General features: G+C 46.6%; 1 protein-coding gene across 3 annotated transcripts in view; it reads left to right on the top strand.

Annotated features, from left to right (window-relative positions):
• The window catches only part of ttc28 (tetratricopeptide repeat domain 28), a 69,070-nt gene that overhangs the window by 39,790 nt on the left and 2,635 nt on the right, over positions 1–26,645 (top strand). For all 3 annotated transcript variants that reach the window (XM_046374429.1, XM_046374430.1, XM_046374431.1), the window contains 26 exons: positions 4,818–5,039; positions 6,090–6,278; positions 6,410–6,506; positions 12,416–12,612; positions 12,692–12,845; positions 12,932–13,103; positions 13,561–13,729; positions 13,823–13,983; positions 14,083–14,571; positions 16,101–16,293; positions 16,414–16,494; positions 16,996–17,248; positions 18,066–18,175; positions 18,872–19,001; positions 19,166–19,393; positions 20,488–20,665; positions 21,890–22,030; positions 22,139–22,283; positions 22,373–22,552; positions 22,782–23,341; positions 23,419–23,666; positions 23,811–23,935; positions 24,208–24,285; positions 24,374–24,533; positions 24,748–24,824; positions 25,957–26,086. In XM_046374429.1, coding sequence (XP_046230385.1) covers positions 4,818–5,039; positions 6,090–6,278; positions 6,410–6,506; positions 12,416–12,612; positions 12,692–12,845; positions 12,932–13,103; positions 13,561–13,729; positions 13,823–13,983; positions 14,083–14,571; positions 16,101–16,293; positions 16,414–16,494; positions 16,996–17,248; positions 18,066–18,175; positions 18,872–19,001; positions 19,166–19,393; positions 20,488–20,665; positions 21,890–22,030; positions 22,139–22,283; positions 22,373–22,552; positions 22,782–23,341; positions 23,419–23,666; positions 23,811–23,935; positions 24,208–24,285; positions 24,374–24,533; positions 24,748–24,824; positions 25,957–26,086 — 4,867 coding nt within the window. The remainder of the gene's footprint in view (positions 1–4,817; positions 5,040–6,089; positions 6,279–6,409; positions 6,507–12,415; positions 12,613–12,691; positions 12,846–12,931; positions 13,104–13,560; positions 13,730–13,822; positions 13,984–14,082; positions 14,572–16,100; positions 16,294–16,413; positions 16,495–16,995; positions 17,249–18,065; positions 18,176–18,871; positions 19,002–19,165; positions 19,394–20,487; positions 20,666–21,889; positions 22,031–22,138; positions 22,284–22,372; positions 22,553–22,781; positions 23,342–23,418; positions 23,667–23,810; positions 23,936–24,207; positions 24,286–24,373; positions 24,534–24,747; positions 24,825–25,956; positions 26,087–26,645) is intronic.

Raw genomic sequence — 26,645 nt, 5'->3', positions numbered from 1 at the left:
CGTGTCTCGCTGCTCTTGGTGTTTTCTGTTCGCCCTCGTGAGTCCTGCTCTCGATCGTCCACGTCCAGACTGACTTTATTTGGATTTTCTTTGTTGGATTTTGTTGCAGGGTGTTGATCTTTGAAAATACTGAAAAACAGAACATTTTTTCCCAATCTGTCTGTGAGGTGTGAGTTGGATGTGACATGAATAAAATGTAATGTGGTGAATATCAGACTCGTCCCACGTCGACACGATCACGACACTCGCTTCCTTCTGCGCGGTGATACAGAAAGAAAATAGTTCCTACATAAAACTGCTCGCAGCAGACAGAGCGTACTGTGAGCTCGGCTGTCGTCTTTGCGGTGCGTTCAAGTGCAGCTGACACAACTGTCGGCCTTTGTCGTTGGTAGTTCGCTAGTTGACGTCCCTCTGGTGCTAAGCTGTTTACGCTCGTTTCGGTCTTTATGGTATGCTAAGGTAAGCTAAGTTAATCCGCTGCAGGCAACAAACTTCTCATCTATGTTTCCCATTTATGGTTTTACATACAGAATTATAACTTTATTTTGAAGCTGTCATGATTAGTACAAAAGCACTCTCAGTATGTTTTGATTCAACTCTAAAATGAGTGGACAGGTGGGAGGGCCACTGTATCCTCCAGCTGTTAACTGATGTTCCTAATGTATGTAATGTTTTGTATTATAGCTGCACTGTATGGTTCCTGAAGGCTCCACTGGACTCTCTCTCTCTCACACACACACACACACACACACACACACACACACACACACACACACACGTGGACAGTTAATAACTGCATCCTGGATCTGGAGAGGTTGAGCAGCTGTCAGGAAGACGAATGAGGGTTTGAGTAGTGAGCGACTAACAGAAGTACAGAGTGTCAGCTCATATGCCGTCCACACGTCTTCATGTTTGTCTGTGCTGACACTCACACACACACACACACACACACACACACACACACACACGTTCACCCCGGAGCAGACAGAAGCTCAGGATCGAAGCCAGACAGCAGAGTTTCTCTATCTGAGCTCGTTGGCTGTGTTGTTGTTGTCTGCTGACAGACGATTATCGAGCTTGTCCTCCACAGGTGCTCGGCCCGGGGCGGCTGAGACCCGGCTGAGACCCGGCCATCAGCACAGATCCATATCTCCCGCTGTGTGTTTGCTTTGCTGTGCTGCACGTGTTTATTTGTGCTTCCAGACAGAAGACGTCCAAACAAAGACGTCTCCTGCAGAGGGCGGACGTTCAGCCTGCGGCGGCGCCTTCGCGTCGCAGCAGCTTTAAGCTAAAGCACTCAGTCAGCTGACAGCAGCTTCACTCATCAGTTAATTGCTCTGTTTTACACCATTTTGAAGTGAATTCTTTATTGGCACTTTCGACTGTTAGTGAGACAAAACATCTGAAGGCTCATTTCATTTCAGGCTCTAACAAACGGCGTTTTTCATTTAATTTCGGCCTCAGCAGTAAGTGGATAAATCAAAGAAACGAAATCGACAGGTGATTCGATGAAAATAACTGCTGCTCCCTGCCTGTAGCAGAAATACCTCTGCACCACACTGTACTCTGAAACAAAAGGGTCGTGAAAGTAAACGAGACACCGTTGCATTGTGGGATACTCATACCAGAGTGTTTTTGCAGAGATTAGCGTAAACAGTGGACTTACAGTCTTTGGCTGGAGGACGGCGGCCCTCCTCTGTGCTCGTTTCACCTTCTTCTTCTTCTTCTTTGGCCTCGTAAACGACCTCACGTTGGCCTCTTTTATCCCGTCCTTAAAGCAGCTGTGATGAGTGTTTTTATAACATCAGAGACGGTCGATGATGAAGGCGTCTCAGGCTTTCCCCTGCGTCCTTCTCACCTCTGTGCTGACTTCAGACCGACACAAAGCGCTTTCTGACGGTTAAATCTCATAGTTTTTGGCCGACTGAGCGCGGCTTTTTGCGTCTCTCTCGGCTCTCGAGCACAAAATGTTGCGTCGCTGCTGATATTTTTCTGTCTCTCCGCTTCAGTTGCGAGATTTACAGATCCGTCTTTTCCTTCACAGGGTTTTTCTCTCCTCATGAGATTTGCTGCCTTCCTGCAGCACCTAATGGCAGGTTGCATACGGTTTGATTTTCCTTCTCTACAAGCTGACAGTCTGTCCATCTTTTTCACATAAACACACACACACACACACACACACACACACACACTCTGTGGAGCGGCTCACAGGCCCGCACACAACATGATTGGATTTTCGGTGTGTTTTCTCGTGCGGGGGGAAGCGTTTTGTCCTTGAGGGAAATCAAACACTCGTCTGGCCGGTTGACTGTACACACACACACGCACACACGCGCACACACACACACACACACACACACACACACACACACACACACAGGCCTCCTCGTCATTTATTAAATCTGCCAACTGGATTTTGCGTGTTTACACTCTTGGCTTTGCTGGGAATTGAGGGTTTCAGTCGGCGTGTGTGTCGTCTGCTTGGGAAGTGAAAAGAGCAGAGCGTCCTGATGTTAACAAGGAGGCGGGAACTTCCTCTAAAGGTCAGTGTGGCTGTTTTCAGTGGCAGTTTTTAGCCTTCATTAAAGCTCTAAAGGGGCGTTTGGTGTCTCACCTGCTCGTTTGTCAGATCCTTTCTGACAGTACGTACTTTTACGCAACTGCAGTACTTAAAGGGGAATTTTGAAACTTGGCTCTATGCGAGTTTTGGTGTCTAAAGGATTCATACGTATCAAATGTTTGAGGTTTGGTGCAGCCGGTCGTCCAGTTACGTCCACTGGAGCCTCACTCTGAAACCTCGTGAGGTGAGTTTCAAAGCGGTTCAAACATCTGGATATGCAGAAGTTTGCAAGAAGAAACTCCTCAAAGGTTCATTTTAAATAAAGTTTTCATTTGAACCAAAACCAGTTGACCTGTTTTTTGGATTTTTTTTTAATTGTTCTCATTTGTTAATTGTTTTTTTAAATTAAGATTCTTATAAAAAATGTGATATATTTGGTACTTTTTTTTACGAATTATAGAAGAGACTGCAGTGTGAGGATTAAATTTTATTTGCATGTTGGCTTCAGTGTAAGATATATCCATATTTAATCTTTTTATTGCCTTATTATTCAGTCAAATGTTTGTGTGATGATTATTTCTTTATGTAGTTTGAGAGGTGAAGGCTCACTCTGAGGTTTCTGTTGATGAACACACTCGTCTGAATGCCGGAGAGAAAGGAAGTGTGTGTGTGTGTGTGTGTGTGAGATATAAATGAGTAACGAACATGCTAATAAACCCTCTTTAATAATTCATATCTTCTCTCTCACGTCTTTAAACTTGCAAACATTTCATTGTAGTCTGACTTATTCTTCGCTGTCCCTCATTGTGTGCTTTGAAAGGTCAAATTCTCATTTTAATTTCTGGGTGTGAGTGCGTCGGGGTGTGGCCTCTCACCTGATGACCCGTCTCTTTTTGATTGGCTCGTCCTCGCGGTGAGCGTCTGCTCCTCACACTTCACGCTGAGCCTTCACAGCCATCAGCATACGACACACCAGAGTCATCATCAGCGCTGCCGCGTTTCCTGTGAAGGCTGACGGAGGTGTTTCAACAGATTCCGAAGCTCCAGAGTGTACATATACAGGCCTCAGTGTATAAGAAGTGGTATGCGTGTATCACGTGTGTACATATGCGGTAAATGGGAGACGTGTCAGTGCAGACTGAAACAGACCTGATGAATATTTCCCATGACTCCTCCTCTGAGCTCTGATCAATACCAGTGACCTCCAGCAGACGGGTAGGCAGGTCTCAGACCAGCAGCGAGCGTAACTCATTTCTTTCTAATCAGGGAAACAGTGTGTGCGAGTGGGAGCTGACACAGTCTGTGTGTGTGTGTGTGTGTGTGTGTGTGTGTGTGTGAGTTCACGGCCGTGTGTTAACATCGGCGTGAACAACCATCACGATTTGCATTGTACTGTGCCTGAAGAGGGCCCGTAATTAGCAGGGAGAACCGTGCTGTGACTCATCAGACGGCTCTGAGTGCCAGCAAAGCGTCTCCTGCGCTAACACAAACAGAGTAATAATAGAACTGCACGGGGTGAGGCTCTCTCGGCGAGGTCTGATAGGATGTGAAAGATTCGCTTTCACTCCTGCAGCCTCCAGAATGTGTGAATGATTTCCATTCAGAGTGGCAGGACGTGATGTTTTACAGCGTCTCCTGTCTGTCCAGCCGCTGTAATCAAGAGAAAAGAAACTCAAAATGAGGATATGCTCAAAAGAGCCGACTTTGATTGTTAAGATTTGATACATCACACGGTGGACTTATGTAAAGATGGCCGACGTGTCTCCACTTGTACAAAAGTGAAGCCAAAATGTCCCCGATGCCAGTGCGACCATCCTGTTCTGATGATGTCATTTGGAGCCAGAGTCTGTGCAGTAGTGATCGGGAGGTGGAGCCACAGTATTAAGTTCCCACCCACACAGCCCTCTGAGCCAATCAGACGTTTCAGCTCCTTTTTATAGCATCAGTTATTTAATGCCGTTTGAGAGGTGCGATGGGGCTGAGCTGATCCTGTATTCAAATGAAAGTGCTATCTTAAATATATTTTGATTTCTTTCTACTTTTACCAAATGCAGTTTTGAATAGTACTCTTAAGAAAATGATATGAGTACCTTTTCCACCACCGACCGTGTCATTGTTACAGACAGGAAAGATGACCAAAAATAAGTCCCGGAAGAGGAAACTTCAGTGTTAAGTATGACTGTTGATGGTTTGGGGCCTCTCTTTGCTGGGACTCTGTTGATGGACGCCATCAGTGTGTATGTTTGTGTGATTTCAGGCGGCGTCCGACGCTCTCAGCAGTCTGGGCCATGTGTACACAGCTATCGGCGACTACCCCAACGCTCTGGCGAGCCATAAACAGTGTGTGCTGTTGGCGCGACAGACTCAGTGCCGGCTCTCCGAGGCTCGCCAGCTGGGCAACATGGGCGCCGTGTACACAGCACTGGGAGACTTCGCCAACGCCGTTCAGTGCCACGAGCAGCACCTGGACATCGCAAAGGTACGTTTTAATGTTTCCGATGGGGGGGCCAGCAGATTGTCGCCACATTATGTTTATGTCCAAAGAGCTTAGATTGACCCAATCAGATCAGTCAGTAAAGGGTGAGACTTTCTCATTGTTGCACTGATTTGTTGAGGACACGCTTCTTTATTTTGACTATAAATTTGTGTTTCTAAAGAAGGAGGCAATGGGCTTACTTAAATTACTAAAGAATGGATTTGTTGACCGTGGCAGAAAAACAGAATACAGCCTCACTACTGAACTTTATGTACAATAACTTCATTTATAAGAGTTTTATTTATTTGGCTGCCATTGGAAAGCCCTGTGCTCACAGGCGTTAAATGGATGTCCCAGAAGACCCAGCTAAAGGCTCTTACTGGACATAAAACCCTTCAGTAATATAACCGTGGATTATTATGGAGAGAAGTGTAATTTGACAGCTGTGTTTCTGCAGCAGCAGTCACATCTCTGGATGTTTCAGTCAGGTGTTTCCTAATTGTGTTGTTTGTATTTAACACAACCGTTAGTTGCTGTAGTATTTCCCCAAGAACATCGTGTGTATTCAGGACACTGACTGTGCAGCCTGTAAATATTTGAAGTACCACAGTGCAGCTCTTCAAATGTTACAGCAAGCAAAACAAAACTCAGTTGCCTGGGCACACATTTCACTTTTCATGTTATTTTTTGTTTTTTGTTTTTTTTGGATGAAGTGCAAAACTGCGAGCGAGCCAACCTCCGGAGCCAACATCATTTCACTCTTTGTTGCTTCCTCTCTTCACGTACTAATTGACCATCTGTTGACAGCGAGATTTGTACCAGAGTGAAGGTTCTCTAATTAAATTCTCCTCACCGGCAAAAGTTGATTTTATTTTGGCGATTTAGGTGTATTTAGCTGGAAATGTTACAGCTTGTAACATCAAACGGTGGGCACCGTCTGCCTCTTACTAAACAGAAGGTCTAGTTTTCTACACATTCCTGTGTAGAGATCTTTTTTCAATTTAATTGTCTGAGATTAGCTTGTGAGTACCGATGAAATGATGTCTTTGTCAGAGTTTGGAGAACCGGCGTGAAGAGGCGCGGGCGTACAGCAACCTGGGCAGTGCTTATCACTCTCAGCGGGACTTCGACAAGGCCATTTCGTACCACACACGAGTGCTGGAGCTGGCACAGGAGCAGGGCGACAGGGCCATCGAGATGAGGGCATATGCTGGTCTGGGGCACGCCGCCCGATGCATGCAGGTTGGTGTAAAACCATTTAAAGACGTGCTCAACTGAATCATGAAATAACAGCGAGATATTCTGCCTGGCATTGTGTTGATAAAGTGATTACGCTAAAAAAGTGATTGATGTTTATTTCCTGTGGCCCTCAGGACCTGGAGAGGGCCCGTCAGTACCACCAACACCAGCTGGAAATTGCTCAGGAGCTGCAGGACAGAGCAGCTCAGGGCCGAGCCTCCTCCAACCTCGGTAGGTGACTCTCAGCACAAACGCAAGCCTGCGTAAGGAGAAGGTAGCTAACGAAGCTAATGAAGCTAATGAGGCTAACAAACCTAATGAAGCTAACGAAGCTAACGCACACATCTAGAGGGAAAAATCCTGATATGGTGAAGCTGTTAACAGCTGATAAACTACTGTTTTGTTTTATTCAAAAGTTTGTTTAATTATACTTTTCGTAAAAACTTCAACTTAAAAGTAACCAGTGATTGAAGGTGTCAAATAAATTTAGCGGAGTGAAACAACATTTGCCTCCAAAATATAGTGGAGGAGAAGCACAAAGTACCATAAAATGGAAATGCTAAAGTACAAGTACCTCTAAATTGTACTTGAGTAAAGTGAATGCATATAGACCCAAAGTGTCCAGTCAGTAACATTCGTCATTTAATGTCAGCTGAGTTACATGTCCTCCAACCACAAACAGGAAGGCTGGGATTATAAACAGGAAGTAAAGTCAGGTAGCAGTCTGAGGCAGTACTGCACATTATTAGTTGTAGTAATGATGAGGGGGAGACAAAAGTAGGCGAACACGGCAGCGTAACTATAATGAAGCTGCTCCATCACCCTGGAGGATAGAGAGATGACAACACGTAGGAGGAGGGTGGAGGAAGACAAACATCACAGAAAAACAATGTGGAGGGTCTGTGCATAAATAAAAGAGGAAGAAAAGCTTTACGAGTCTACAGCCGCCTTAAAAATCCTGGTTCATATGCGGTTCAGTCCGTGATCTGAGCTGCCAGTTTGTTGTTTCAGACCAACAACAGACAGACACCACAGACTACCTGTTTGTGTCTCATTAGAGACGAGATATCAACTGCTTCACAGAATAAGGAAAGCATGGGATTTCAGTTTGCCCAGAGAAACAAAAAAGAAGGTTGAAATCATATTTTCAGTTTTGTGTGTTACTGAAGAGGTCTTAAAAAGTCTTAGATGTGACTCGGTGGACCCCGCTGAAACCCTGATCCACTGCAGTGCATTAATAACAGAAAGGTTCAGCGTGCTGTTTATTAGACTCTAATGTAAGGTGACTTTTAAAGCAGAAAAAAGCCTTGAACTTATCCTTCTTCTTCTGACTTCACCTTGTCTTCCATCACTGCTGAAAACCAATCGTTTGCCCTCTGAAAACTTAAAAGAAAACACTGGGATGTTTTTGTCCTGTGCTCTGTGTGAAACTCATTTACAGAAAGTGGAAGAGATGATGCAATTTTAGATAAAAGGTGAAGACTCTTCACAGTTTCCCCTGAAAAGGACGAAGAGGTTTTATTAACTGACAGAAACTGGTTGGTGTGCAGCAGCTCCTGTTAGCCTGCCCTGACACAACTGGACTTGATCTGGACAGAACTCGATCTGGACAGGATTCGATCTTGACAGAACTCAATCTGGACTGGACTCAATCTGGTCTGGACTCGATCCGGTCTGGACTCGATCCGGACTGGACTCGATCCGGTCTGGACTTGATCTGGAGTGGACTCGATCTGGACTGAACTAGATCTGCTCTGGACTCGATCTGGACAGAACTCGATCTGGACTGGACTTGATCTGGACTGGACTCAATCTGGACAGAACTCAATCTGGACTGGACTCAATCTGACCTGGACTCGATCTGGACTGGACTCAATCTGGACAGAACTCAATCTGGACTGGACTCAATCTGACCTGGACTCGATCCGGTCTGGACTCGATCTGGACTGGACTCGATCCGGTCTGGACTTGATGTGTATTGACCAGCAGCATCGACTTCACAAAGTACACTCGCTACAGCAACATCTGTGCTTTGCATGTTACTCTGCCTCTCTGGCTGCTGGCTCACACGTACCTTCTACTGTCACACTACTGCACATACAGTTACCTGTACTGCAGTATATTGTGTACACCCTCACATACACGTGTAGCCATCTTTGTGATACTAACAGCAGATATTTTGACGGGAGACTTTCCAGCTGTGTTTGTGGTGCCTAAACCAAACCAGAGCTGAAGCACAGCGTCGCCACAACATAAGCTTAAACATAAAATGAAAACTTAGAGAAACATAAAGTTTCAACATAATCCTCTGCAGGAACGCACTGCTGTCACTGACAGCCGCGGCGCAGCAGGTCATGTGATGGCCGCGCTCCCCTGCCGCCTCATCGGCCTTTCAAGGGCCTATCACATGACTGCAATTGTGCCTCTCTGGCCAATCAGAGCTCATGTTTTATTAAGTGGGTTTTGTTTTCTGCGGCCGCAGTGATATCGGAGAGCCGGCGAACCTGACTCCACCGCTGAGTGGACAGCTCGCGCTGTGTGTGTGTGTGCTGCATCACACAGGTAATGTGAGCGTTGCCTCTGAGCACGTCAGTCCAGTCGGGTCCAGTACGAAATGAAGATGTGTGCTGATGGTGAGCAGCCATGTTGCTGTTTCCTGTTTCCTCCTCACCGTGTGTCACTGCAGTCTGAGATAATCAGAAGAAGAAGAAGAAGAAGTCGCAGCTCGCTGTAGCTGCTGTGATGTGTGACTAATGGGGTGATGGCTGAAGTCGCTGACGCCCTCCTGACAGACGACTTGCAGTCTGTGCTTCAGATCAGTGATTCAGATCATCATTTATGGATGATACTTTGACGCTGAATGCTGACTTGGCTCATTCTCCTCTCCTCTTCCTCTCCTTTTTTTCCACCCCTTTTTCCTCCTGTCTTCATCTCCTCTTATCCTCTCTCTCGTTTCGGTTTTCTCCTCCTCTCCTCACATCTCCGTCCATGTTTCTTCCTCTCCTCTCTGTGTAAAAGCAGTGTTGCTCTAAATCAAACTCAGTCAAACTTGGATCAAAACATCGTTTACTCGCAGTAGTCTAAAAATATCTGAAGTGGGGCGTTGACTGCTGTTTGTGATCCATTTGAAGCTTAATTACCAGTCTCCTTCATCTTCTTCTTGCGGTAATGACAGAACACCAGTTTTAATGGGTGTTTTCTCTTATGCTGCGTGTAGCTTCTTTATCTCAGAGCGAGAACAGGAGACGTCTGCGCTTGCCGATTCAAATTTAATTTTCTGGAGAAACGACAGGTACATTTCAGCACGTGTGATGCAAACGTTTCTGAACGCTCAGCAAACATTTTACCTTTCCGACTTGTCCTTAAGCTCGGCGCCTTCGGGGACCACCTGGTCTACGCTGAGTGACTTTCCGTGAAGCTGGAGGCCAGAAGGCTTGAAATGCGACAGTAAAGTCTAGCACGCCGGGCTTAAAGGCCTCAAATTGTCCTCCAGCTCTGCTTGAACTGCACCCTCATATTAATGCACCGACTAAAATGTCCCATGGAGCTGAAGGAACCTGCAGATGTGTGTGATAATGTGTCCCAACACTCACCGGCCTCCACATTATGCACCGTATTTAATTCAGATCTTTGGAGCAGCTTTAAATTAAGAAAAGACAACACCAGAGATGCTTGTGGCCCCGGTTGGCCAGTCGATGACCGAGCCTCAGGTCTCCGGTCCCCCTCCTCCAGCCGCCCTGTGCTGTCTCAGCTGAAAACCCCGTCATCACATCTCACCTCTAATCCTCACAGCTCTGTTCACGGTGCGCCCCCACCCTCCATGTCAGGGAATCCCACCGCCCTGCCGAGCGTCTGCAGAAAGCTGGCACCCCGACGCCTTGGAGAAGTGTGTGTTTTTGCCTTCAGTGTTTAAGAGGAGGGGTGTATCTGTAACCAGCTATTCCAGCCAACTCTGCAGGCTTCTCTGTAATCCTCTTAACACGAGACCCGATGAACGAGGTCTTCGTTTCCTTATCAGCAGCCTCCTCCTCCTCCTCACCTGCCTCCTGCGTATCCCGCACAGGCTTATGTGAGTCCAAAACTCAGTGTGTGTGTTGACTTCAGGAGCACATGAACTGTGCCTACAACGTGTCCTCGGCATAAACTGGTGCTTCTAAAAGCAGGAATGAAGTCGTTCACCCACAGTTTTCCACAGTGAAGAAACAGAATCAAACATGCGTCGTTACTCTTTTAGATTGTTAGCTTCAAGTGTGAGTGATTTTTTTTTTCTCGCCTGCAAATTAAAAATCAAGTTATTCATTTATTTTAATCAGCTCCATTTGTGTGCCCAGTTTTATTATTCTTTTGTTCAGTCTGCTTGTGTTCTTTTAATTCAACGTCAGTTTTATTTCCTGTTTCTGCACGAATCCAGTTTCCTAAAATTTTATTTTTCATTCATCAGATTCCAACTTTTCGTTTTTCATATGGAAAATTGGAGTGACACGTGTTACTCAGAGCCTCTAACCACATGTTTAAAACAGTTTTGAGTTTGGGTCCAATCTGTAAATGAAAAATTTCTAAAAACGGTCGTTCTCAGCGAGTCCTGACAGCGAGTGTCAGTATGATGTCTGAGATCAATGAGGTGGTCATTTTGAAGTAGTCCTTCACAGATGACAGAGAGGGAGGCCCAGGCCACTTCCTGATACGAGACACGACTGCTATGAGTTAACAGGACAATAAGAAAAGTGCAGAGGCTCAGCAGACTTTTCCACAGTGCGACATCATAGCTGGAGATGAGCCACACTCTCACAGTTGACGCTCTGTGAATCGACCCACAGTCCACTCGGTCCGATCTGACAGCCACGTGGAACCTCCTCCATCTGGTCCCCCTTTGCGGTCTCGTATCCCCCGTGTCGTCGCTCCTCCTCCTCTCTGTCTTCACCGTATGGTCTCAGCCGTAAGATTTAATGCAATGCAGTATTTTATTGGTACGCTTACAAAGTTAGTGTTGGCACAGATGAGAGTTTTATCTGCTTTTATGAGACATTTCAGGCCATTTTGTCTCTCAGTACGTTTACACCACAAGCCAAATGAATGACAAGATTAACTCCACCTCACAGCAAACGAGCCACAGCAAATAAAATCTGATTCACCAGCTCGACAGGTGAAGCAACAACCTGAGGGAGGCTGCAGATCATCGTCCGTTTCCTTTTATGTCCCCAAACATGTTATCATGAGCGGCACAATATGAGACAGGCGCGTTTTTGTGGCACACGCAAGGTTCAAAGAGAGGAAATCAGACTCAAAAGGTGTGCTTGTAATTTGACAGGAAGTGTAATTTAGTGATAATCTGGTTCTGTTTGCTCCGATTTGGGCCTTAATTAGAATGAGATAACCCAGTTAAGGTGTTTGCATGGGAGCCACAATCATCACAATTTTGCCTCAGTCTGGTTCTAATCAGGTTATTAGCGTGCATCTAAACACAATCACAGTCAGAGTGAAGACGAGGCTTGCAGTTAACCCCCCACACACCGTCAGGTGTATGAGCTCTTCTCTCTCAGTTTTTTCCTTAACTTGCGTCGTCTCCTCCAACTTCTTCGGTTCTGTAAACTGGGTTATTGACAGCAGGGAAGAAACGGCATCGCACAAGAGGTTGGGAAGGCCGCTGGGAGAAAAGTTTTGCGCTTCCTTTTCCCGGGACACGGAGACGGAGTGACTCTCCACTGGATCTCTGCAAATGCTCTAAAGAAGTTTGAAGAGCCGTAGCAGCAGATATTATTAGATTTGTTGAATTTTCCCATTGTAGCTTTTTAATTATTTACTGCTCTGCGCTCATGCATTTTTCAGGGTTCTGAAGAGCGTGTGCGCATACGTGTTCACATGCACACGCATGTGTTTTTTCCGCTTGTTGGATATTTAGATGTCGGTGCATCGTTTTGGGAATTCATGTTCATGACTACATGTACAACAAGCTCCGTTTGATGTTCACTGCTAATCAAACCAATGCTGTGTGAATTAATCAGCCGAGCTGAGATTTCATGGTCGGACTTGAATCTTTCTCTGATTCAGAACATTTTAATGTTGCTTAACAGCTTATTAATGTTATTTTTGTAGCCTTGAATAAATAAAGTGTACCTTCCCTCTTCCTCCCTCCGTCTCAGGCATCATACACCAGATGAAGGGTGAGTACGAGGCAGCACTGAAGCTCCACAAAGCTCACCTGTCCTTCGCCCAGGAGCTGAATGATTACGCCGCCCAGGGGAGGGCCTATGGCAACATGGGCAACGCCCATCACGCACTGGGCATCTATGACCAAGCTGTCCGGTACCACCGCCAAGAACTACAGATCTCCCTGGAGGTGAATACCTGCACTCTTCACAAGCACCATGAAGGCGGTCCTGCGGAAAACAGAATAGTGAAGTCTCTTTGTGTTACAGGTGAACGATCGTCCATCGCAGGCCTCCACGCATGGCAACTTGGCTGTGGCCTACCAGGCGCTGGGTGCTCACGACCGGGCTCTGCAGCACTACCTGCACCACCTGACCATCGCACGAGAGCTCCGAGACACTCAAAGCGAAGCGAGAGCGCTAGGCAAGCTAGACCACCAGAGAGATCCGTCAGGTACAGAAGAGCAGGAATCCTAATGTAATGTGCTCTTCGAATCTTCTCTCCTGCAGCAAACCTGGGTAACTTCCACAGCTGGAGAGGCGAATACGCTCAGGCCTTGCCATACTACCAGCAGTACCTGACGCTGGCCCCAGGCCTGCAGGACCTGGAGGGAGAAGGGAAGGTTTGCCACAACCTCGGATACGCTCACTACTGCCTCGGACAGTACAGAGACGCTGTCAGGTCTGAGATTAAATTAATCCCACAAAACACAACCATTATAGCGTCTACTTGTTCAAAACCTTTTCAACCTTACTGGTCTTCCAGCTGGCAATCATTTCAAACTTTCACTCAGCAGCTGTTTTTCTATCAGCCAAAGTACATACTGGGTACGACTTCAGTAATGAATTATTGAAAAATGCTACAGTGAAACTACTTGAAAATGATCAGAGAGGCACTTGGGAACCCTCTGTACAAGAATATCCACTTAATGTGGAAATGAGTGGGACATTGTAGTGATTTTAGCATCTGATTATCAGAAATGCTGTAGTGAAAGGACAAGTAATCACAGACGTGGCCATTTGAGTAAAGAGCTGAGTTAAGAGTTCAAGAGATGCGCTGAAATGCAGCGTGTATCCTCATAAAGCTTTGAGGTGTAAATGATGAAGGCATGTTGTGCATTTTTTCATTCTTCTCCTAGGTATTATGAGCAGGACCTGGCCTTGGCTAAGGACCTGCAGGACAAATTAGCCCAGGCAAAAGCCTACTGTAACCTCGGCCTGGCCCACAAGGCACTGGGGGAGTACAACAAGGCCGAGGAGTGTCAGAGATACCTGCTCTCTCTGGCACAAGCCTTGGATAACACTCAGGTCACCTACCACCGCTCAGTTAACGCTAAAAACTTGTCCTTTTCACAGGAAGTGTTCGTTAATCGGCGTCCATGTGGTCGTATTTGTCTGCAGGCGGTTTTCAGGGCCTTTGGGAACCTGGGGGATGTGTGTGTGTGTCGGGGAGATCTTCCAGGAGCTGTGAGGTTCTACCAGCAGCAGTTAACCCTGGCTCAGAAGGTCAGCGATCAGAAGATGGAGGCTGACGCCTATTCGGCACTCGGATCAGTTCACAGGTAATAAGGTGGACAAAGATTTTGTGTGATTTTTCTGCCCTCCCTGCTTCTTCTTCTTCTTCTTCTTCTCTTATCTCTCGTTTTCACCTCCCACTTCAGACTGCTCCGTCAGCTGGACACGGCCTTGTCCTTCCATAGCCAGGAGCTGACCGTCCGAAAGGATATCGGTGACCAGCAGGGGGAGTGCCGCGCCCTTGGCCACCTGGCAGCAGTCCACATGGCCCTTGGGGACTATGCTACAACCTTCCAGTGCTATGAGGCCCAGCTCGGGCTGGCGCAGGGACTCAAGGATGCCCGGCTGGAGGCGCAGGTCCACGGGAACATGGGCATCACCAAAATGAACATGGGGGTGTTTGAGGAAGCTATTGGCTATTTTGAGCAGCAGTTGGCCATGCTGCAGCAGCTGAGTGGAACTGAGAGCATGCTGGACAGAGGCAGGGCCTATGGGAACCTGGCAGACTGCTATGACGCTCTGGGAGACTACGAGGAGGCTATTCAGTACTACGAGAAGTACCTGACGATGGCTCAGAGTCTGAACCATGTCCAGGATCAGGAGAAAGCCTACAGAGGACTCGGCAATGCACACAGGTAGGCCGAAGAAAGTGCAGAGAGCAGTTTGATTTTATTTGCTTTCTTGCCAAGAGTTAGATGAGAAGATGAAAAGATCTCTCTTGTCTGTACAGTAAATATGATACTAGAACCAGTAGGAGATTAGCTTAGCTTAGCTTAGCATAAAGCCCAGAAAGAAGGGGAAACAGCTAGCGTGAATCAGCGTACCAGCACCTCCAAAGGTCACTTAATAGCTATTTGTTCGGTGCGTACAGTCCAGCACAAAATCATCCATACGTTACCTTATTTTTACAAATTGAAGAGGTGAGATACAACATATTGATTAGTGTGCTTTTTTTTTTTACCTTTGGATGGAGCCATGCTGGCTGTTTCCAGTCTTTGTGCTAAGCTAAGCTAATGTTGCAAAAGTGCATTGGAAATGTTAATCAAGTCCAAATTCAAAGTTGAAAACTTGAGCAGAATTACCATTCATCAGTTTTTCCTTCATTTTACTTCAATAACTCTGTAGTTTCGACTTCCATTAGGTTGATTTGTGCCTGACAGAAGTCTTCGCCAGCCTCTCATCTCTTTTTAAGCGTGCTAATCATGTAAAATCTGCTACTGCTGGGCTGCAGCAGTTGCTCGTGAGGTTCAGAGACCTCCCAAACAAACATCTGTTTGCTGCGGGCGTCCATGTTTTCCTGATCAGGGAAGTTGGGAACACTGAGTGAGCGTTACTGTCAGACATGAAAGTGCTGTCGATCCTCTTGTCTAACTCCGTTAAGACAGTGAATAAATGAATTTCCAAAATGTCAGACTAACTTGATTTGTTTTTTTCAACTCTCCTCTGCATTTCTTCTGTGACTGTAGCACACGATTTGCATATATTACACCTTTTATAATTAATGCTGAACATGGAAACTGGATTATTTATTCAATTACAGCAAGCAAGGAGAAAGACGTGGGTTTTATCACGTTAAAATGCTGTGTGGGCAAGTTTTTAATGTGCATTTTTTCATTTAGTCTCGTCAATATGTTAGTGTTTATTGCATCCACTAAGTTTCTTTTGTTTACATTTGTGTTAATATTTATGTCGCGTATGTATTTATGTTCTCATTAGTTTGGCTGTGTAAAGCTCAGATGAGCTTTTCTGGCCTCAAGTGTACATGTTTCATATTAGAGTCATAGTAATAATGAAAATCATGAATAATCAGAATTCAGTTACAGTAATAAAAGTAAAAAGCAGGAGTGTATCCCCACATTGGCCTCTTCTCATATGAGACTAATGTTCACTGGCAGGAGAACAAGGCTTAATGATGGGCTTCCTTTATCCATCTGTTGCAGTCTGTTTCTGCTCTCTGGAGTGTGAATGAGACTGAAATGAGAGTCGAGCCACTGGTTTATGAACACAGCTTTTGTAGATGTTTCTTCTGTTCTTCTTTCCCTTTGAGGATACACAAATGTTTTTCCAGCACAGAATCAAAACGTCCTGTCATTGTGAACCTGTTTGCTTTCCTCTGTGTTTTCTTTAATTTGCCCATATGGGTTTCACTCCTCCTCCTCTTCAGGTCTATGGGTTGTCTCCAGCAGGCCCTGGTGTGCTTTGAGAAGCGGCTGGTGGTGGCCCATGAGCTGGGTGGAGAAGGTGGGGGTAAGGCTCAGGCTTACTGTGAGCTGGGAACTTTACACAGCCAGCTGGGCAACTATGAGCAGGCGCTCTCCTGCCTGGAGCACCAGCTGAACATCGCCCACACAGCAGGGGTGAGGCTTTAGCTGCTAAAGGTTCTCGTTTCATCTGAATCTGACAAATTATCTTTTATTCTTTTGATGAAAAGCACTTGATGCGTAGAGGAATGTAGTAAATCCTGCTTTCACTGTCAGGATAAATCCCTGGAGGCAGAGGCAAGCGATGCTCTCGGAGGCGTTTATCAGCTGATGGCGGACAACGAGACTGCGCTACAGGTTGGTGTACATTTATATTACAGCATGAGCTTTAAAGGAATAGTTTGGATTTTCTGAAAGCGTAGTCATTAAGTTTCTTGTCGAAAGTCAGAGATGCAAGCCAGAAGCCGATTAGCTTAGCTTAGCTTAGCTTAGCTTAGCACATCATGCGAAAATGTGGTGTAAATAACATCTTCAAATCCATGTGGGATCTTGAAGAGAGCTGGATTGTGCCAGATGAGCTGTATGGATGGGTGACTGATGATCAATTTTCATTTTTGGGGGCAAACTGTTCCTTTAATTAGTGAGCTTTAGAGGTGCTGGTTGGCTGGTTGGCTTTTTTTTTTTTTTTTTTTTTTTTTTTTTTTTTACCTTTGGACAAGGCCAAACAAGCTGAGCTAACTGCCTCCTGGGCTCATATTCAGCGATATGACAGTCACATGTAACCCTCCTCCAGAAACCAAATAAGTTCCCCACATATTTCAAACTATGCCTTTAAGTAACCAGGATCTGCTGTTGCAGTGGCACCAAAGAGCTCTGGACATAGCAGAGCAGACGGGATGTGTGAGGAGCCAGTGTCGAGCCTACGGCAACCTGGGGCTGACGTTCGAGGCTCTCGGAAACCACGAGCGGGCTGTGGTCTTCCAGGAGCAGCACCTGAGTGTGGCAGCTCAGACCAACGATCTGACAGCCAAAACCCTCGCCTACGGGAGCCTGGGAAGGATACACCACGCACTGCAAAACTACGCTCAGGCCGTGATGTACCTGCAGGAAGGTGAGACCCAACAACAAGGCAAAAGTTCATCACAGTTTTAGCTTCCCCTCGCAGACTCCATTTGGTCCACAGTCCTCGATCTGCACGGGGTCACTGATGTGTTCCTGACACCATCCAGTAGCGTGAAAAGTATTCCTGAGCGTGACGCTGGCTCAGGTGTTAACTTGTGCTGGTGCTGGTGTTTCTTCTTTTAAACGTGCACACAAACTGAGACAAAGGAAACAGCATTTAATGGAAATCTGGGCTCATTTATGAACTCCTTCAGGCTCCGTCGAGCCTGTAAGACGCAACGACGCTTTGTCACTTCACTCACAGATCCTCTGTTTTTTAATTGATCATTAACTCAACAAGCATCGAGGAATTCGACTCAGAGTTGAAGTGAGGACGGAGCCGGAGAAACGTTCGTGTGAGCGCCTCCAATTAACCTCCGCAACCGCTGGAAAGAAACACAGACAGAGAACTTCACAGGGCCAGACAGGGAGGCGTAAATCAAAACTTCATATTTGATGAGTTTCTGCTCAGTCTGAGAGTCTAATGAGAGCTAATTACAACCTGCCACGACTGCCTGCTCCTGCACAGCAGGGGGGATGAAACATATCTGAGACAAACTGGAGAGCAGACACAAAAACTTTTGATATGAGTCAGTGTGGTTAAAAGCAGGGCAACAGGAAGACAAAAGGACCAGAGAGAGAGAGAGAGCGTGAGCGGCGTCGGCTCAGTTCCAGTTCGCTTCAACGCAGCTTCAGCGGTTGTCATGAGAATCAAATTGCTTTCAAAGGGCCAGCGTCTGATCTGCTCTCCTGTCTGTCCTCCTCAGGTCTGCGCCTGGCGGAGCAGTTGGGTCGGAGAGAAGATGAAGCCAAGATTCGCCACCGCCTGGGCTTGTCTCTGTGGGCCGGAGGAAACCTGGAGGAGGCGCAACACCAGGTGTGTGTGTGTGTGTGTGTGTGTGCGTGCAGAATCTTCACTTTTCTTCAGAAGGGATGAGAGCCAAGCCAGGATCAGGATTTACTGGTTGCAGTAGGTATGTGTGGGGGCTGCGTGGCATCGGCTGCCCGCCTCACAGAACTGCTCGCTTCCTGCTTTGGAAAGCAGATTTTAAGAACACAGAAATCGTGACCTGGAAAATCCACAAACCTTGTTGTGAGCAGTTACATGTTGTAACACACTGTGTTAATACTTAAGGTTTTGAATTCAGGACTTTTACTTTTAGATCATTTTTCATGCGGGTATTAGAACACTTTATAGTACTTTAATGTGTCGAATTACTTCCTCCACCACTTGGTACATGTGAAGGTCCACCAGTACTTTCAAAGGCAACATAATCACAAGTCATCGTCTTTTCCAGTCTTTTCTAGTGGCTATTTATGAGTAGTTTTCCAGGCTCTGAGCTCCCAGTTTGATGGAGAATCCTGATTGTTGTGTATTCATAGTGCCCCCCAGTGGTCACTTTTGTAACGGCAGGCGCTTTCAGACAGGCAAACGGGTGACATATTTAAAGAAAAACCTGAAATGAGTGTGAAAAGGTCTTCAGATCTCAGCCCAACTGAACACCTCTGAGTGTGTGTGTTTATCAGGTGTGTAAGTACATCACTAACGTGATGTGTGTTTGCTGTGGTTCAGCTGTACAGAGCGTCCGTGTTATTTGAGACAATTCGCCACGAGACGCAGCACAGTACGGATTACAAGCTCTCTCTGTTCGATCTGCAAACCAGCTCATACCAGGCCCTCCAGAGGGTCCTCGTCAGCCTCGGTGAGTTAACCCTCCTCTCCTGCCATGTTGTCTCCTGCTTGAATGTGAGCCTCACTTCAGAAGGTGTTCTCACCTGTTGAGTGCTGCCATTTCAAGCCTTCCGTCCTCTCAGATGTCCTGCTCCAGCTGCCTGACTCTCACATTTGTCTTCCGTTCTGCGTTAGGTCGACACGACGAGGCGCTGGCCATAGCGGAACGAGGACGAACACGCGCCTTTGCCGATCTCCTGGTCGAACGCCAGAGAGGAAGTCAGCATTCCGCGAGTACTGACCCCTACGTCCCAGTTACCGTGGAGCACATCCTGGAGACGGTGAACAGCCAGAGGGCCGTGGTCCTCTACTATTCTCTGGCTGGAGGCTTTCTGTACAGCTGGCTGATATCTCCAGGGGCAGGTACACACCACACAGTCACGTCCTCTCCACCACACCTTCTGCTTTCACCTTCCACCAGGTTAAAGAAACTAGACTGCAACGATATTTCATGACTCCCAGTTAACCTCCTCAGACTCGCGGGATCCGAGTCAGAGAGTCGGAGAGTACGGTGGCTGAGAGAGCTCAACATGCTGCATCCATCATGAAAAGCAGAACAGATCAGTGGTGTAACCAGAAATTCCTTCTGTTTGACTTATTTCACAATGGGCTATTTTTATAGCTGGGTTTGCCAGGCCTCATTAGCAGCTAGAAAATGCCCTGACGGTGCAGAAAGGGAGCTCAAACATGCACACACTGAATAATAATAAAAACATGAATACCTAATGGAACGAGGTCCAGGCATGAAAATATCTACAACCTTATTATGGTTTCAGTTTCAGTCCTCGGTCTTCCTCTGTTTTCTTTAACTTGTCTTCCAGTTTCACTGATCTGTCATCAGCTTTGCTCTGGTTTTCCTCTTTCCAGCTGGTTTTTCTCTTAACGCCTCTAAAGTCCGTTCCTCTTGCGTCTGTAGCGTTTGGCTTTATTTTACAGTTTACAGTCAGTTTGTGCTCTGAAGTTCCAGCGCTGTTGATGTTTGTGGGATTTTTTTCAGAGGTCCAAAACATTCAAATCCTGACTTTGGAGCCATCAGCAGCAAGCTGAACAAACCAGAGTGAATCCTGTGCCTTGTCATGACCTTTGAGGACCGGAGGGAACAAACCTTTGGATTTTAATCACTTTTAGATCTTAATGACCACATGGCCTTTCCTCTCAGTCTACCCTTGAGGGAAGTTCACATTCGTAGCCCCATCGCTTGTTTGTTCCCGTCCCACATTTTTGTACTGGGGGGGTTGTGACAAACACTGCAGCTTCTAAGATCCACTTGCAACCCAAACTTAAGACTTTTAACCTTTAGCTTATTAATAATCAAGATATGTCCTAAAATCTGCCCTACGTACTCAGTTTGGAGCTCCAAGACCAGATTGACATCAGGTCCCGTCCCAGCCCCAGCACCATGTAGTATCCCCCTCACGGTGGAACTCATTCCTGTTCTTCCTATAATGCCACCACAGGTATCGTGAAGTTTAACGAGGTGTATCTCGGAGAGGCCGGAGTGGAGGTGCCGGAGTTCCAGGACGGTGCTGGGAGCCCACAGGGTGGTGGAGGAGGAGCAGGTGGAGGTCCGCTGTCTCTGGAGCAGCACATCTGCAACGCGAGAGAAGCTCTGGGAGTGGACAGCCATTACAGCAGGTTTCTGTTTTACTCTGTCAGATGATTCAGTTCTGTCATGAAGGACACACACACACACACACACACACACAAAAGAAAGGAAGGAAAAGGAGAGAAAATGTCAGTGCTAACACAGGTGCTAACTGTGGTGAACTTTGTGCCAGCATGTTAGCCTTGTCACTGAGCAGCTAGCAGGCCGTACGTCGTCATTCATTAAACAGAAGACCGAGGAGCCACATCCTGCATGTCATCCATCTTCCTTTTCTGCTGCTCCCTCCTGCTACATTTCCTGACTCTCAATTATCCTGCCCACAACTTCAGGCCTTGCTTGGCACAACTGGACGACTTTGTAAATCACTACCATGTGTCATGTCAGCAAATGTTCCCCCACACAGACGCTCTGTGAAAACCACTGCAGTGGGTTTACTGCGTGCTTGCGTGTGTGTGTGTGTGTGTGTGTGTGTGTGTGTGAGTGTGTGTGAGTGATGAGGATCCTGCTCATCCACAGCACAGAAAGTATTTGCACATATGCGGCATTAAAATGTTTTCCAACCCAACAGCAGAGTTTTACTACCTTCCAGTGGGTATCCAGGCAGCAGAAACTGCTATTTTAACACAAATCAAACCTCCATGAGCTGTGAAAAGTGCAGCCTGAGGATTAAATCAAAAGTAATGTGTTTGTTATTGGAAAAGTCTGAGAGCCATCAGTCCTGAGTCCAGTGACTGATTGCTGTAAAAATACTGTCGTCATTCTCTCTAAGAGAAAAATTACTTTCAGTACTCGAAATTGAAATGTTTCCTGAAAGCATTGCTGACTTTTAGAATGAGTTTATGCAACACTAGAAAAAAGAAATTCTTCTTTGTACAAATGAGAAATGAAAATTGATTTGTAAGCAGTTAAATGCAGTAGGTTTTGTTAATTGGTCTGGTGTGTCCACTAGCTTTTACCATTGACTGTATGCAAAAATGAAACATGTGGACGCCCCCTGGTGGCTGGGTGCAGTACAGCTCATACACCCCTCCCCCTGGCTCCAAATAATGTCACCAGAACAAGATGGCAGTCCTCGTATCAGAGATATTTTGGCTTCATGTTTGTACAGTGGGAGGAAGTGGAGACACGTCGGCCATCTTTATATGTGGCTGTGGTGTTTATTGATTTCTGACTTTTGTGTTTTGTGCTGCTGTTAGATTTTAAGTGTCGTATGGTGATATTACGGTGTGCCTGTGTTACCGTCTGCTCTGCAGAGTTGGCTCCAGCAGTGAGACAGAAAGTGAAGCTGGAGATCTGCTGGAGCAACAGTTTGAGGAGCTGAACAACAAACTGACCTCAGCCACCGACCCTACAGGCTACCTCCGCATGGTGTCCAGAAATAACCTCTTCAACAGGTCTGAGATCAGTTTCTGAAGCCGCATATTTTATAGGTTATAGATTTCAGACAGGGTGGGTGTGTGTGTGTGTTGTACGTGTCATGTGTGTGTTTATGGCTCTTGCAGAAGCTGTCAGAGCATGACGAGCCTGTACAGCGCCACAGTATCTCCGGTGAAGGACAGCTCGTCGTCTCCGCACTGCAGGCCGAGTAACATCAGCAAACCTCCTCTACGAGCCCTGTATGACTTACTCATAGCACCGATGGAAGGGGTGTGTATGCGCGTGTTGTGTTCATTTCAACAGGCTGCACATCCTGATGCTTTTTGTAAGTGAGTCTCTGTGCCTTGTTGCGTCTCCAGGGCCTGATGCACAGCAGTGGCCCGGTGGGCAGGCACAGGCAGCTCGTGTTGGTGCTGGAGGGAGAGTTGTACCTCATCCCGTTTGCCTTGCTCAAAGGCAGCTCCTCTAATGAGTACCTGTATGAGAGGTTCAGTCTCATTTCTGTACCTTCTTTAAGCAGCCTGGGAGTGACAGTCAAGGTAGGTGAATCATATATTTTTTAAAATTGTCACCTCGCACTGTTTTGGTCCCATTAATTTGTAATAATATAATGTGAAATGATGGATTGTTGCATTTTGTTTTGATTCTCCTTTCATATTCTGCTGCCCCTCATTGGTGCTCTGTGATGCTGCTGTTTGATTTTATGTCTAAGTTTGAGTAATTCGTATTATTATTTATCCTTAATAAAAAGCTGTGTTTGCCCCACAGCCTCATCCTCGCCGCAGTGGTCCTTTGCTTTGCTCAGATGGAGGTTCAGTGGCTGCTGTGGTTGGAGCTCCTCGCCTGCCCTGCTCTGTGATGGACCGCTGGCTGTGGGGCCCCTTACCTTCTGCCCAGGAGGAAGCTCTTTGGCTGGGGGAGCAGCTGGGGTGTCACCCCCTGACTGGAGCAAACGCCACAAAGGAGCGCGTTTTAGCAGCTCTGAGTCAGGCAGAGTGCGTCCACTTTGCGACTCATATATCCTGGAAGCTCGCCGCTTTGATTCTCGCCCCCAGCCAAGAGCACGCCGGAGGCGACGGGGCGAGGGAGAAGTCGCCGTGTGCGGCGACGGCCTCGGGCGAGACTGCAGCTCAGGATGGGAAGATCAGGGGTTCATTTAAGAGTCACAGCAGCCCGGAGAGACTCAGAGGAGCTGACGAAACAAGTGAGGATGGAGAAAGTGTGTGTGAAGTGGAAAGTGTGTGCGACAGTCCACCGCTTAATGACTTCCTCCTCACCGCCGCTGATATTCTGGACCTGTGCTTGAACGTCAAACTGGTGGTTCTGAGGTAAAACCTGTCACAGATTTCACACAGCCTGTTAGGTGTGACCGAACCCCCTGACGTCTGACTCCTCGTCCCCTCAGGTTGTACCCGGAGTCCAGCAGCAGGGTGACGGCTGACGGGGTGGTGGGTCTGACCCGAGCCTTCTTGGCTGCGGGGGTTCAGTGTGTGTGCATCTCTCTGTGGTCGGTGCCGATAGCTGCCTCCAAGCTGTTCACACACACCTTCTACACGGCCCTTCTCAACGGGACCAAAGCCAGTTCAGCTCTGACGGAGGCCATGAAGACCCTGCAGAGCAGCAAGCACTTCTCACACCCGTCCAACTGGGCCGGTGAGCAGAACTTTCAACCACATCTCACTGGTTTCATCTGAGAGCCAACCTGCACCATTAAGATGATGCAGCCACAAAACTCTCGCTGCTGCTTTAAGTGTCTGACATCTGTGTGTGTGTGTGTGTGTGTGTGTCTTCCTTCAGGTTACATGCTCATTGGCAGCGATGTGAAGATGAACAGCCCCATGTCGCTGGTCAGCCAGGCTCTGGTGGAGATCCTGCAGTACCCAGAGAGGGCCAGGGACGCCCTCAGAGTGCTGCTGCACTTGGTGAGAAAGGCGTTACTTTTTATGTTTGAGTTGAGACACATCATAATTCATTTAATACCTGAAGACGAGTTTCTGATCAGCTTTAGGTTTATTTTATTTTTGCCATGATTGGACTCATTATCAACAGACCTCAGTCAGAACATGTTGCCGAGTCCTCCAGCCACTGAAATCCCCAAAATGTCCTAAATGGCAGCTCAGTATTCATGAGAAGATCTCACAGTGATGAATTCACACGGGTTGAACTGTGTCCTCCTCCTCCTCCTCCTCCACAGGTCGAGAAGTCTCTGCAGCGTATTCAGAGCGGTCAGTGTAACCCGATGTACACATCGCAACAAAGCGTCGAGAACAAGGTCTGTATGTCAGCCTCTGTGTGGATCAAAGTACAATATGATCGGATTATAATTATTGATACGTCGGTGTCCACGTGTCCTCTCTCAGGTGGGCGGGGTGCCCGGCTGGCAGGCCCTCCTGTCTGCCGTGGGTTTCCGGCTGGACTTCTCTGGCAGCGGTGCTGGTCTCCCTGCGGCAGTCTTCTTCCCCACCTCCGACCCCGGGGATCGGCTGCAGCAGTGCAGCACCACTCTGCAGTCCCTGCTCGGTACTGCAGCTTTTCCACTGTTTCAAATGTCCCCCGGGTCACTCACCCTGATAGGGTAGCAACCTGTTTAGTCCCTCCAGGATCCAGAAGTGTGAGCTGCGTGCTGTGAAAATTTCACTTAGTTTGTATTCTTTACCAAAGCAAAAAGACTGCATGTTTGTTGTGGTATTAAATGTGTGTATGAAGGTCTAATCAACCTTCTGCACATCCTCAGGTCTGACTCCTCCAGCTCTGCAGGCTCTCTGTAAACTGGTCACGACGTCTGAGGCCGGCGAGCAGCTCATTCATAAGGTACTGACCTGTCGTAGTCGTAGTGTACAGTAATTCGTGCCAGCAAGTTTTCACAAAGTACCAATACAGCAATGTTGTTAGTCACACAGTACACAGTACAAGTAAAGGTCTTGTATTCAGAGTTCTGTTTAAGTAAAAGTATTATCAGCAAAATAAACTGAATTTATCAGAAGTAAAAGTACTCATTGCGCAGTAAAACATCTCTGTGACTGATGTCTGATTCTGTGTGACAGTATTGGATTGTTCATACCGAAGTAGAAATAACTACTGTCCAAAAAATATGAGTCAAATTCAGTATTTGAATCTACAAAGTATAAAGTATCAAAATAGAAATACCTCAAAATTGCACTGACTCCTTGGTGTACTCAGGTACTTTCATCACATTAACATCTGAACAGTGCATGTGTGTTGTTGCCCTTGTGTGTGCATCTGACATGGACATGAGCTGTTCCTGCTCCTGATTGGCTGAAAGACAAGGGTCGGCCAATCAGATCACATCTGATCATCAGGGTTTGTTTTTTTTTGTCTGATTGGTGATCAATTAATGATGGTTCATAACGTTAGATTTAGTACCTAAAGTGAATGCAGTGGAGTAAAAATATAATAGTATTTGAGGAAATATGAGAGGAAAATGGAAATACTGGAGTTAAGTACAGGTAGATCAAATTTCTAAATATCAGTCTCATCGATTACCAATAATCAGTGCTGTCTGATTCGGTCGATCCCTCTGACTTTTAGCCACACAGTTCATCACTTTCCATACCGTGTGGGCTTCATCAGGTGCAATCAAGTCATCGTTCATGCATGTCGGCTGAGTGTGCAGAGACTCAAACCCAACACAGAAATACACTAAAGTTCTGTTTCCTCTTCTCTCATACCCACCTCACAAAGGCGGTTAAATGCGTGGTGGGAATGGTAAGTGTTTCGTGATGACAAAGTGGACAAAGCGGGCTGACAAAGCTAACGCTGACTCTGAGATCTTTGTGATGTGGGCGCTGCATCAGTCTGGCTTTAATGGGGATTGTTTTGCTGGAATCAGACTTGGTGTTGATGACATTCGTTTATCGCAGCTCTTCTCTCGTTTCTCTCTCATTCTTTCCTCCGATCGTCATTCCCGCTTTCCCCTCCCAAGCTTCACCAAGTGCTGGTGCAGTTGCAGTCGGGCGACAAAGACCAAGACTTTTCGCTCTCTCCCATCCAAGTGTCGATAAGCGTGCAGCTCTGGAGGCTTCCGGGCTGCCACGAGTTCCTGGCTGCGCTCGGTGAGTCATCAGCAAACAGTCCAGACGAGACAAGATGGCATTTCTGAAAGTCATGTTGAGAATAGATGAGCAGAATGAGTGAAAGCTTGTTGTTGTCAGTTGTTTCCCTCTGGGGTTCAAGCAGTCACGTGATTTTCTGAAGTATACTTAAAGATTAAAAATACTCCATACAATGCAATCAATACTGCATTTTGCATTTGCTGAAGTAAATGTGCAGAAGTATTATCAGCAAAATGTGTCAAGTACTTGTGCAGATTGTCCTCAAAGAGTTTTATTTAAAATCAGTGTTAATCGCTGCTTGTGTTAACTGCACTTGCTGACTTATTAGAGCCACCCTCTAATTAGACATTTGATTAATAAGACTTAATTAGAGAAGGTACATCATTTATTGATGCTTGAATCATTTTTGTTAGTATTTTTTTAAGATGAAAATGAAATCCAGTCTTTGTCGTTATTTGAAAAGTGCTCATGAATAAAACATTTCCTATGAGGGCAAGTGAAAAACAACATGAACGCTGAACCCTGTGTGAGTAACTGCACTCGGTTTCGTTCCTCCCCC

Source organism: Scatophagus argus, chromosome 20 (assembly GCF_020382885.2).
Source record: "Scatophagus argus isolate fScaArg1 chromosome 20, fScaArg1.pri, whole genome shotgun sequence".
NCBI classification, from domain to species: Eukaryota; Metazoa; Chordata; class Actinopteri; family Scatophagidae; genus Scatophagus; species Scatophagus argus.
Note: the sequence above shows the minus strand (reverse complement) of the source record. Positions and strands in the feature narration are given on the sequence as shown.